The sequence below is a fragment of the Beta vulgaris genome (genome assembly GCF_026745355.1).
Source record: "Beta vulgaris subsp. vulgaris cultivar EL10 chromosome 3 unlocalized genomic scaffold, EL10.2 EL10_2_Chr3_s1, whole genome shotgun sequence".
Classification (NCBI taxonomy): Eukaryota; Viridiplantae; Streptophyta; class Magnoliopsida; order Caryophyllales; family Amaranthaceae; genus Beta; species Beta vulgaris.
In genome coordinates this window covers 1-13,851 of record NW_026611040.1, presented here as the reverse complement: position 1 = coordinate 13,851, position 13,851 = coordinate 1, and the positions used below count along the sequence as shown (strand labels likewise).

General features: G+C 35.3%; 1 protein-coding gene and 1 pseudogene across 1 annotated transcript; both read right to left on the bottom strand.

Annotated features, from left to right (window-relative positions):
- Positions 1–460: 460 nt before the first annotated feature.
- LOC130590257 (uncharacterized) lies at positions 461–2,266 on the bottom strand. Its single transcript, XM_057392322.1, has 2 exons — positions 2,000–2,266; positions 461–817 (listed from the first exon to the last, which is right to left on the bottom strand). The coding sequence occupies exons 1-2, from the start codon at positions 2,264–2,266 to the stop codon at positions 461–463; spliced, it is 624 nt and encodes a 207-aa protein (XP_057248305.1).
- A 743-nt stretch (positions 2,267–3,009) lies between these two features.
- Positions 3,010–5,182, bottom strand: LOC125496099 (anthranilate N-benzoyltransferase protein 2-like; annotated as a pseudogene).
- Between the last annotated feature and the right edge of the window lie 8,669 nt (positions 5,183–13,851).

The following is a 13,851-nucleotide window of genomic DNA, read 5'->3' as shown; positions in this document are numbered from 1 at the left end:
CCTATCTGAGGAAGAGGGCTGTTAGGCTCTGAGAAAGATGGGCTGCTTGGCATAGAATCTGATGATGATTAATTAGTGACTACTTTCAGACTCAAAAGCTTCTGGTTGTGCTAAATCTGGTTGCACATAAGTTGGAACTGCTGCCACTGATGGCCCACTATCATTGCTCCATCTCCATTTTTCTTCCTTATAAAACTTGACATCTGTACGTACAACAACTTTTCTACCCACAGGGTTATACAACTTATATGCTTTAGACTTAGTACAATAGCCAACAAAGATATATTTTCTGACTTACTATCAAGTTTGTGACGCAAATTTAAAGGAACTAAAGCACGAGTTATACAACCAAATATTCTCAAGTGTCTTACATGCGGTTTCTTACCATGTCATGCTTCAAATGGTGTTCTATTCATCAAAACTCTTGTTGGAGAAATGTTCAGCAAGTAGATAGCAGTAGCTACAGCTTGTCCCAAAACTCATCAAGTAACTTCTTTACTTTCAGCATGCTTCTAGCCATCTCCACAACGGTTTCATTTTTGGGCTCTACCATGCCATTTTGTTGAGGTATGTATGGTGCTATAAGTTCCCTTCGTATGCCATGTTCATCACAAAAATTAGTAAACTTAACACAAGAAAATTCACCTCCAGGATCAGTGCATAATGTCTTTATGTGCCTGTCACTTTGGTTCTCCACTAAAGCCTTGAATTTCTTGAAATTCTCAAAGGCTTCAGATTTCCACTTCAAGAAGTAAACCCAGCTCATGCGAGTATAATCATCTGTGACAACAAAAATAACGACTTCCTCCAATTTACTCTGTTCTCATTAGACCGCACAAATCAGTATGAACTAGATCAATGAAATTAGAAGCCCTCCATGACTTCCCACTAGGAAGGGGTTGCCTACATTGCTTTCCATAGGCACACCCTTCACAAAATCATGTTCACCCATTTTAGGCAACCCAAATAGCATCTCATGTCATCTCAAGACTCCCAAGCTTTTCACATTAAACTGCCGATAACGCAAGTGCCATAATTTAGTTCCACTATCTCTTTGCACAGCTAAGGCACTAGTCATATCATTTGAAATGTCTAGCGAAAACATTATTATGGGTCACTTTGATATTGGTAATTGTATTGCTAGTTTTCTTGTCACAAATGACAGGAGAATTATTTTCAAACACAACAGAATATTCACTCTTCATCAATTGTCCAACACAAGTTAAGAGCTAAATCTGGCACATATTGCACATTATGAAGAATTTTTACATCACATGGCCTTGAGTAGTTTTAAAGGCAATCATACCTTTTCATATCACTTGCACCTTCTTGTCATCATGAAGTCGAACTTCACTTATTTGTGATTCATCAAGATCTCTAAATTAAACAAAGACTTTGAACAAGACATATCGTTCAAACATTCACTATCAGTGAACCATACACCATTTGTAATATCAGCGGCACTAGTGCATGCAATGAACACTTGCTTTCTTCCTCCACTTTTGTGTGAAATTTGTAACTCTCTTCTCCCCACCTTGCTTTCTCCAACATTGAGCCTCCTTGTGTATGTCCATATTTCTTACAAAAGTGACACTGAATTGCACTTCTATTTTGGCTTGACTCATCAGATCGATACACATCGCCATATATATATATATAAATATATAATATATATAATATATATAATTAATATATATAATATATTATAATATAATATATATATATATATATATATATACCTCTGCCTCTACCATTATCATGGCCTCGACCTCGACCTCGATAACTACCTCTACCATGACCACCAATTTTTTTTCTTTATTTGAAGACTCCTTTACTTGGAAATCCTTCTCTTTAACTTTAACATCACCCTTCTTTACCCAACTTTCATGAGCCAACAGAGTGCCCATCAAATGTTGTGTAATTAAAAAGGTCCTTTGACTCCATAATTCAGGCACACATGATGCTAATCTTTGTTTAAACTTCTCAATATTTTACTTACTACATCCTCATTCCTAATTCTTTCAGCATATGACTTCATCTGACTAACAATTTCAGTTACTCTTGACAAACAAGTTTGCACAGATTCTTTCTCTCCCATAGTTAATTCAGAAAAACTTCGAAGAAGAGTTTGTAACCGTACCTTTATAACCTCCTGATCACCGAAATACTCCTGCTTAAGTATCTCCCAAGCTTCATCCACAGTAGAAGCTGCTGAAATTCTGGGAAAAATATCATCATCTAATGCGACTGAGAAATGCCTTTGCATCTTTCTTGCGATTCTTCCTTAACGGTTGATCAGGCACTGCGGGTGCCGGAGTCGGTTTAGTATAGCTGGTCTCCACCGATCCCACGACTCTTTGGACTTGAATATTGTCTTCATTTTAAGACTCCATAAGTGAATGAAGCTCAATGGAATATGGTACTCTGGAGACCAGAGAAGGTGTACAGAATTATTAGGGAGTGTATAGTGATGCGAATTAAGAGTGTTTTGCCTAGGAAGATATCCAGTAAGGATATAGCATGATGGGAAACTGTAAAGAGCAAAGTGTATAGTGTTTAGTTGTTAGCTAAACTTTTGTAGCTTCCCTTGTGTGGAGGAGTCCAACCTAGTTGGTTTGCTCCCTAGGGGTTAGCTGTTGGTGTATTGAATTTTCTTGTGATTAATACTACTTACTCTTACTTAGCAAAAAAAAAAAAAAAAAGACTCCATAAGTGATACTTTTCCCCCTTAGAGATTGGAATTAAGGGATGAGATGAAGAATTTGTGGCATTGCTTGCCATAATCTCCACTATGTGATTTCTGTGTTTTTATAATGTTTATTGTTCAATTGGGATTTTTTTTTAGGTTATACGATTCTTGCAGGTGATGGTGGTCACCCTTTCTTTTCTCTCGCTTACTTTACCTTCCTCTTTTTTTTCACCTTTTTGGACCGTAACCTGGAATACTTTGCTCCGGATACCACAAATGTTAGGAAACAAAATAATACACTACCATATTATATGGAAAGGTGGAGGGAAAAAACTTTCTCACTTTTATTTCTCAAACTTAGAGAAGGTATATATAGCAACATTATTACATGTAACTATAAAGAAAATCAAAAGACTTAAACTCATGAAGAGACTAAGAAGGTGAAATATTAGACTATCCACCAATTATTATGCACTTAATTAAACTATAACAGTAACTTTGAATTACTTCACTCAATAGAAATTACAGAAAATAATGAAATTTAATAGCTGGCTGGCAAGACATCATATGTCATACAAGTAATTTTCAAATAAGGGCATGTGAAGTGTAGAAAGATTAATGCATAGTGAAAAGTTGCCATCCTTGCTTGGGCTTGCAAGGAAGAATGCTTGCCCCTACAAACTTGGGTTTTCCCCACCCAAAATCAGCTTCATAAAACGGAATCCTACCCCAAGAGTTTATTGACAAGTATGGATTGTTCTCATCACAAGCGACACGTACAAGATTGGTTATATCAGATTGCATTTCTAGATAATCAATTGCTGATCTTAAGTACTCTGTTTTCTCCACCTTTTGTAGCGCCTCGTGAACTTTATTCGCAGCATACCATAGTGGCTTGCTAGTGATATCACTTGCTTTTGCAGTACAAGCTGTGAAGAAAACTACATTACCAAAGTATTCTTGCGGTATTGTGGGATCTCGTAATCTTGATCGTCCATCAATTGGTATATGGAGCTTCACACATTGATCGTCAATTAACCCGCGTGCTTTGCATGCACACCTCCACACATGCCCGGCTAGAATCTCATATGTACTTAGCTTGTAGCTTTCTACTTCTTGGGATGGGAATGTTGCTTTTACTTTTAGGGTATCTACTTGATCTTTAGAAAGTTTGAAGAGGCATTCCCTTGACATTTCACCTAATTTTATTATGACATAGAAGAAAATAGAAAATACGTAAAAATAAGTTCAGTGCAACAAATATAAGTTCTAATTAGTAAGAGTATATTCAGATAAAAAAAGATCGGGGGAGTGAGCATCCCTGTTGTGCTAACTACTAAATACAAGGTACTAATGTAAATCATTTGTAATAAGTATACAAAGGACTGCACAATTATGTAGCTCGTGACTTACATTGATTTCCCTTGGGTGGTATAGCTGGCTCGTACTCCAAATGCTGGAAGCTAACCTGAGGTGGGTCACGCGGAGCTAGGTAGACAGCCCGGGCATGGAAAGGTTGAACATTGAGTTCAAACCCCCTAGCAACTCTTGCCCATGAGTTAATGAAGTATGCATATCCAATTCCATCAGTCACATAATGATGAGTACCTAAGCCAATTGAAACACCCCCACACTTGAACCGGGTGACTCGTAACATTAGTAAGGGGAACAACGAGAGACCACCCGAGTAGTCGCACACAGGTAAGACCAACTTGCGAAGTTCAGTATTGGGCTTAAAGTCACCAAAATCAGCAAGAACGTGCGTTGTTTCAACCTCTTCAAACGAGACGCCTGCCGCATTGCAATCGATCTCAAATCGATTATTTTCCTCATTCTTCTTTAATCTCCCCGCTAATGGATAAAATGGCACTAAAACTGTACCTAGAGACTCCTTCAAAATTTGCGTGTCAAAACTTTTGATGCATTATTCACCTCTTGTGGACTGTAGATGAAGAAACTAGCGGTGTGTAAATAAGGCGTGGGAAACATTAAGTCTAGGCATGAGAGCCAAACAGCATGTTTTGGAGTTTCCACTGCCGGACACACCATTATGGATTCTTTCACGCTGAAGCTCATTATTTCTCGAATCTCCTTTTAATTTTTTCTTTTTGGTTTGTTGATAGTTGTATTATAGCTATTGTCGAACTGAACCATGGGACTGGTAGCACAAAGTTCATAAGGAGCTACACTTTCATTGATGGGTCATGTGATACAGCCGAAGAATGAGATCACGAAACACGTGAAATTGGCTTGGTGGTATAATCTCAAAAAAAAAAAAATGTACGACCTATTATCTTATATGACATTATTGTCTACTTTTGCTTGCTTCCCATGTGCTTCCTTGTCTTCGTGCAACAAATTAAAAGAAAATATAACAAAAAAAATTCATGACATATATCGTTGTGAAATGTTAAGTGGGTGGACGTCCCACACCCCCATCTAACAAAGGGCTTTTAAAATCTGTAAATGTTTTAATAAAATTTGAGCCCCCCTAAGGGACTACCTATTTGTCATTTTAGTTAACGTTAAGTACTGAAGATGGTGAATTGGTTTTATTATGAAACAATAATTCATCGACCTTCAACACAACATTATAAAATAGTAAAGTGATAAAATATGGTATGGTTCTCAAGTAGGTAAAGTTGAAAATTAAACTTTAGTACCTTTTTTATTCTATATATCCACTAGTGGAAAAAACTCCATTTGATACGGTTAATATCAGGCTTACGGATGCGATTTTGGTCCGCATCAGATGGACCCACAGCTGCTAACAAAAAAACTGATGCGGTCCAAAACCACATCAGTATGGTAACAATCTGATGTGGTTTTCAAGAACGACTGCATCAGATTGTGGCTTCATTGAAAAAAAAAAAAAGTTCAACAGCTTCCATTTACAGCAACAAAAACATGGGGCTATTACAGCAACCAAAACAAAAATCTAAAATGATGTAAATGTAATTATACAAACGAAAAATAAGAAACTAATCAAATGAAATTAAATGAAATATATACAAACGAAGTTAGTGGTTTAAATATATACAAACGAAATTAAATGAAAAAAATAAAGTAATTAATCAGATCTACAATTACATAGTATAAACTAATTAGCAGAAAAATAAGAAACGAAAAACGAGAACTAAACAAGAATAAAACGGAAGTAAACCTAGGTCTAGAATAATATGAAATTACATGATAATAATCACCACAAAAATTAAAAAATCCAACTAAAAAACGAAAAAACTCGTGATGTGTGGGTGGTGGTCGACATTTCAAGGAGGTGAAGATTAGATTTGGGCGCCGTTAAAGACTAGGACGTTGTCGTTTCCCTTCGTGGTTGGTCGCGTTAGCGTTGGTGGCATTGGCGGTGTGTCGTGGCTTGGCGTTGGCGGTGTGTTGTGGCTTGGCGTTGGGTGGTGTTTGAGAACGACAGAGGAGAGAGGAGGATGTGCGGTGGTTGATAGGCGTGTCGCGCACCTAACAAAAGTAATTTCCTAACTAACCTCCTAACTATGTAGCAGGGCAAGTCAGGGTCGAATCCACAGGGACAAACAATATCAAACACTAGGTATCTTGACTCAATTTAACTAAACAAGTGACAAACAAAGATGAAAAGGGTGTTGAACTAATAATAACACTAAACTATGACAATTACTAAAGACGCACAAGGTATAATCAATCAATAAAGGCATCTAGAATTAAATATCCCCACTAGTATGACCAACACATGAATAATTTCCATCCCAATAAACATAATCAATGATTCAAAAAGAGTAATGCACTCTATAACTACCAAAGACCTCTCCCGAGTACCAATTGCTACTCTAAACAAGCAATCAAACCTATTCCCATGGAATCATGCAAGAAAGAGACATTAAACATGGCATCACAATTAAATTCCTAGTAATCCTATCTACTTATTCCCACAGAGATATTCATACTCTTGATTGAATCAACAAAACTATCTAGATTCAATTCCCATTGAAAACAAGATATAAGGAATCAATTCAAAATCATCTATCCCTAGTATGATAATGAAAATAAGAACAATTCAACCAAGCAAGAACAATTTATTACATAAACTTGGGATTAATGGAAGAATTCATGTATTAATCATCGCTAGGGTTCAACTTAACCCTAGATTATAAACCTACTCACTCATAATTGAAATAACAAAGCAAATAATAAATAAATTAAAAGACATAATAATAATGAAGGAAAATAAGAGATTAGAAAAACTTAGTCTTTACTTGAAGAAATCAAACTTGTAGAAATCAAAGTTCAATAATGGAGTTTTCTCTTACTCTATTCTCTCTTAATGAAAAAGTACTCAAAAGTATGTTTAATAAAACCTAATATTATTTTCATAAATAAAAAAAAAGAAATAATTATAAAGCGCAAAATTAATCGGGCAACAGTGTGCACGGTCGAGCGAAAAGTTGCACGGGTGTGCAGGACCGTGCACGGGCAAGCAAGAAATTGCTTGGGCGTGCGGTCGAAGCAGAAGGTTTTGGACGATTTTGTTACAATTATGCACGGGCAAGCGAGATCTCGCTTGGGCGTGCGCCTTGGTGCGTGGGCAAGCGAGATCCTGCTTGGGCGTGCGCCTTGGTGCATGGGCAAGCGAACTTCTGCTTGGTCCAGCAAAGAGAGTAATCTTTGATATCGTCATTCCTTCAACTCCAAAAGCACCCAAACTCATCTTCTCGCATCCGGAAACCGCCATCTAGACCATCTACGAACCATATTAGTTTCTCTTAGTTACAATCGGCCTAAATAACCTGAAAATCACATGAAAGTATCTCGAAATAACATAATGGTTCAAAAGAATGCCCAAATCATGCAATTAGAACTAATATGCACTAAAATCTTCATGAAAATGAGACTTAATACCTACCTATATGAAACTAAAAACCGACTTATCAGTGGTGGTGTTTGAGAATGAGGAAACGAGGAAACGAGATAACAACAAAGGAGAGAGGAGAGACGAGTGAGGGAGAGGATTGAGGGCGTCATGAGTGAGGAGGAGGTAGGATTATGATTAAGTGAGGAGGAGGAGGATTAGGGTTGAGTGAGGAGAGTTATGTGCGCTGGGGTTGTAAGGGAGGGAAATGGGCCACACGTTTTTTTTTAAAATAAATCTGATGCGGTCTTAGGAACCACATCAGATTCTTAAAAGTCGCATCAATTTTATTAATCTGATGCGGTCCACAAGAGGACCACATCAGATTTTCCTTCCAGCTTTCCTTCCCAATTTTTAATTGATTTTCAGATGCGGTTTTATAAAAATCGCATCTGTTACTAAGTGACAGATGAGGTTTTTTCCACTAGTGATCATCCAAAAAAGTGTGCATCGACAAAAGCTCTCATTTGAAGAAAGTAGGTATGTTTGGCATCCCAATTCAATTACTCTTTCTCCATCCAACAAAGGATTTTCACCCACCTGAGCAGAGTCGAACCTTCAATGCATTCCTCAACCAAATCTAAATAATTTGTTTAAGAGCTCACTTCTGATGAAGAGAGTCAGCAAGCTACTAGAAGTGAAGCTTCTTGTTAAAATATTGAAGGCCTTCCTCATTTCATCTATCTTTAGCATTTGATAACTATTAATTGCTATGTTATTGTTAGAATAACAAGAACAACCTTTAATTATTTAGCATATAGCTATACTATTGTTGTAATCACACTACTATATAAGCATTGTAATCATCAAGAGATATAATAACATTATTAAGAATAATATTCAATACATATTTTATTTATATATCTTATATTATTTATGCACTATTAGCACTATATCCTAAAAGTGGTATCAAGAGCTAGAACAATCAAGAAGGCTCTAGCACGATTTCCGCAAAGTTAGAAATATTTCATAAAATACAATATTATCTACAGAAAAAAAAAGAGAAAAAGAATGACATTGACAAGCACAATAAACCAACAAGTTTCCACTTTTCAACGGTAGCAATTACGAATATTGGAGCATTCGAATGAAGACTGTTTTACGTGCTTTTGGAGTATGGGAAGTTGTGAGTTAGGTATACCAACAACTACACCAAATGAAGGAGAATCTGCTATAGGAGGAGTTGATTGGCAAAAAAAAAAGGATGCGGAAGCATTAGCTAAAATTCACTTAGCTACTACAGACTCGGTATTTCCTCGAATAATGAATGCTACCTCAGCAAAACAAGCATGGGATACCTTGAAAAGAGAATTTCAAGGAATCGAGAAAATGAAGGCTGTCAAATTACAATCTCTTCAACTTGAGTTTGATAATTTGAAGATGAAAAAAATGAATGTATAAAAGATTACTCTGCAATAGTGATAGAAATTGTGAATCAGTTTAAAGCCATGGGTGAAGATATAACTGATCAACGAGTTGTGCAGAAAATGTTATTAACTTTATCAAAAAAAATTTAAATTAGTTGCACGAATAATTGAAGAGTCAAAAGATGTTACAAAATTATCTCTTGTGGATTTTCTTGGTTCTCTACAAATACATGAACAGAGAATGAATAGCAGGGATGATGAAACATCGTCAGAAGGTCCAGAGGGAGCTTTCCAATCAAGGCATAACCCTCATCGTCGAAACCTCATAATAATTCAAGAGGAAATTTCAAGCACAAGAATTCATACAACAATAGAGAGAAAAATAAAAAAAGGTAAATTTCCTCCTTGCAAAATTTGTAAAAATACAAATCATGAAGAAAAGAATTGTTGGCACAAGGGAAAACTGCAATGCAATTATTCTGAGAAATTTGGTCATACTGAAAATGTATGCAGATTTAAGAAACAACAAGCAAGCGTTTCAGAGACAATTGATGAAGAAGGTTATCTATTTTATGCTAATCAAAATAATAGTAACAAAATGGATGATTGGCTTATAAATAGTGGATGCACAAATCATATGACAAAGCAATCTGAGATTTTCACCAACATTGACACATCTGTTAAAATTCCTATCAAAATCGGTAACGGATCAATGATGAAGTCTGAAGGCAAAGGCATAATTGTTGTTCAGACAAAACTGGGGACAATGTTCATTAAAGATGTTCTTTATGTCCCTAGCTTAAATCAAATTTTACTTAGTGTTCATTAAATGATCCAAAATGGATATTCTATCCATTTTAATTTTTAAGGATGAATCATGTGCAATATTGGACCCACAAAAAAATCAAGTTGCTAATGTTAAAATGCAACAGAAATGTTTTCCTTTAAATTGGCAATATGAAGGGGAAGAAAAGGTAATGCAAGCTCAAGGAGATGAAGCTACATGGCTATGGCACAAACGCTTTGGTCATAGTAATTTTCAGAATCTAAAACTTCTTTCACAGAGAAATATGGTGAAGGGTATACCAGTTATGTCAAATATAATTGTTGTTTGCAGTGGTTCTCAATTGGGAAAAATGACAAGACAACCATTTCCAAAAGGACTTGCACGAAGAGTGACTAAGAAATTACAGCTCGTACATACAGATGTATATGGTCCAATGAGAACTCCTTCTCTTGATGATAGCAGGTATTTCATCTTATTCATTGATGATTATTTCTCGAATGACATGGGTTTACTTCATGAAAGATCGTTATGAGGTCTTTAAAACATTTAATAAATTCAAGAATTATGTTGAGAAAGAAAGTTCTTCACAAATCATGAATCTCAGAAGCGACAACGGCACAGAGTATACCTCATCAGAATTCAACAAATTTTGTGATGCGGAAGGTATACATCATTAACTTATTGTTCCATACACACCACAACAAAATGGCGTGGCTGAAAGAAAGAACAGAACCGTGATGGAGATGGCAAGATCAATGCTCAAGGATAAGGCAATGCCTAACAAGTTTTGGGTAGAAGCAGTCTATACATCTGTGTATCTTCAAAATCGACTCCAACAAAAGCAATAGAAGGTCGAACACCAATTGAAGCATGAACTGGATATAAACCATCTGTAAGTTATTTAAGGGTATTTGGATGCATATGTTATGCTCATATACATGATCAAAAGCGTCACAATCTTGATGATAAATAAAGCTGAAAAGGGAATCCTCCTTGGCTATAACTCTCAATCTAAAGGATATAGAGTATATTTAACCCATATAATCATAAAATTCAAGTTAGCAGGGATGTAGTGTTTGACGAAGGTGCGTCATGGAATTAGGAGCAAAATGACATTAATAAAAGATATGTGACAACACCATCAGTACCACAACAACAACAAAACTATCCTACACCACAAATATCTATTCCTGTTAATCAGATGGGTCAATGCTCGTAGGAGGAGATCGACAATAATGAATCTGATTCTCATGGATTTGAGTTTGGTAGCTCTACAGAATCACCTCCAAGACGGACTCGGAGAATCTCTGACATATATGACACTACTGAAAGAATCCCATATCTTAATCTTGAACGATTTGAATTTTGTTGTCTTACTACTCATGAACCAGTAAACTATGAGCAAGCTTCTCAATATGAAGAATCGAGAGCTGCTTTGAAAGAAGAAATTCGCATGATTGAGAAAAATCAAACATGGGAATTGCAAGATAAGCCACCAAACAAAGATGTCATTGGTGTAAAATGGATATTCAAGACAAAATTCAATCCAAATGGCTCAATTCAAAAGCACAAAGCCAGACTGGTAGTAAAAGGATATTCACAATAATTCGACATTGATTATAATGAGACATTTGCTCCGGTGTCAAGACAAGATACAATTAGAGTAATTCTTGCTCTAGTTGCACAACGAAAATGGAAACTTTATCAACTTGATGTCAAGTCTGCTTTTTTAAATGGATTTCTCGAGGAAGAGATCTATATTGAAGAACCTCCAAGGTTTGTAGTGAAAGGAAAGGAAGATAAAGTACTGAAGCTAAAGAAAGCTTTGTATGGGCTCAAACAAGCTCCACGTGCTTGGTATAGTCGAAATGATGGTTACTTTATTCAACAAGGATTCAAGAGGAGTCCTAATGAAGCAACATTATACCTAAAAATGGATGGGACTAATGTCATAATCTTATCATTTTATGTGGATGATCTAATCATTATTGCGAACAATCCAACAACGATAGAAGCATTTAAGCAAGACATGATGAAGCAATTTGAAATGACTGATCTTGGTCTAATGAATTATTTTCTTGGTATGAAGATTGAACAAACCAAAGAAGGGATTTTCTTAAGCCAAAAGAAATATGCAGAAAACATCTTGAAAAAGTTTAAGATGGAAAATTGCAAACCGGTTTCCACTCCATTAGCTCAGAATGAAATGTTAAGCAAGGAAGTTGATTCCGAAGATGCTGATTTTAAACAATATAGAAGCATAATTGGGAGTTTATTATATTTTACAGCTGCAAGACAAGATATGATGTATGTTGTAAGCATGTTAGCAAGGTTTATGCATAAACCACGCCAAATACACTTACAAGCAATCAAGAGAGTTCTTCGCTATCTAAAAGGAACATCGGATTATGGAATATAGTACAAGCCCATTAAAAATTCTAAACTAATTGGATATTCAGACAGCGATTGGGTTGGATCCATAGATGATATGAGAAGTACATCGGGATATGTATTTTCACTAGGAAATTGAGTATTTTCTTGGCTAAGTCAAAAGCAAGATATCGTGGCTCAATCAACAGCGGAAGCAGAGTATATTGCCGTATGTGCTGCTGTAATCAAACTATTTAGCTACGAAGAATTTTAGCAGAAATTGGAGAAGAATAAAAACAACCAACAAAGATATATTGTGATAGTAAATCTGCTATTGCTATTGCTAAGAATCCAGTACTACATCGAAAGACTAAACACATAAAAATAAAATATCACTTTGTACATGAAGCTGAAAGTGCGGGAAAGATCAGCTTAATTCATTGTGCCTCAGAAGACCAAATTGCTGACATATTTACAAAAGCTCTTTCGAAAACAAGTTTCGAGTACTTGAGAGAAAAGCTTGGCGTTCAAAGGAAGTTCTTCAAGGAGGAGTGTTAAAATATTGAAGGCCTTCCTCATTTATTTCATCTATCTTTAGCATTTGATAACTATTAATTACTATGTTATTGTTAAAATAGCAAGAACAACCTTTAATTATTTAGCATATAACTATACTATTGTTGTAATCACACTACTATATAAGCATTGTAATCATTCAAGAGATATAATAACATTATTAAGAATAATATTCAATACATATTTATATTTATATATCTTATATTATTAATGCACTATTAGCATTATATCCTAACACTTCTTACCCATAATGTTGCATGCAATTAATGGAATTTGCCTAGTAATCCCTTCCCGACGAGAAACACGTGAAATTTTTTCATTTCCGCAGAGATCTGGATATTACATCTAGCCGTAAAGATAATGCTTACCCCCCCCCCCCTCTTTTTCAATTCTCCCATTTTCGTTCTACTTAGGTGGATCATAATTGAATCGATCATGTTGTTCCCTTTGAATTATTTAATTATTTTATGAGGACTGAGGGTCTTATTTGGTAAGTGGGTTATTATACCTATGAAAGATTGGTTGGTTGTTGACTTGGCTCAACAAATAAAGGAAAGTTATGGATTGAAGTTGGAATTAGTCAAGGGTTGTTAAGTTATGTGAGATGTTGGTTGTTGACTTGGTTCAACCAGTCTTTTTGGGGTAAAGAGATGCAAAAAAGTAAAGTAATATTTGAATAGTTATGTGAGACCTTATTAGCTTTATCTCATATATATATATATATATATATATATATATATATATATATATATATATATATATATATATATATATATATATATATATATATATATATATATATATATATATATTCTCAAGATATTAACACATTTGAGATGGAAGACAACCTAGAAAAAAGGACAAAGAAGATGTGATAAGTTAATTGTTTTATGAAATCAGACTCATATATATTGATTTTTAGAGCATTCATATTTGGTGGTAGCAACTGATTTAGACTCTTTTTTCACCATATTTTATTTCGTGTTAAGAAGTTTTGGCTTAATAAGTTCATATCACAAGAATTTATGTTGAAGAAAATGCACTTGTAAGCTTTGTTTGGTTAACTTGTAATACATTGACTTATTGATGGGCCCTATTTAATTTACATCGCGTTTTGTGTGTGGAATGGTAATTTCGTTATTAGATTGCTTTGCCCATGTCA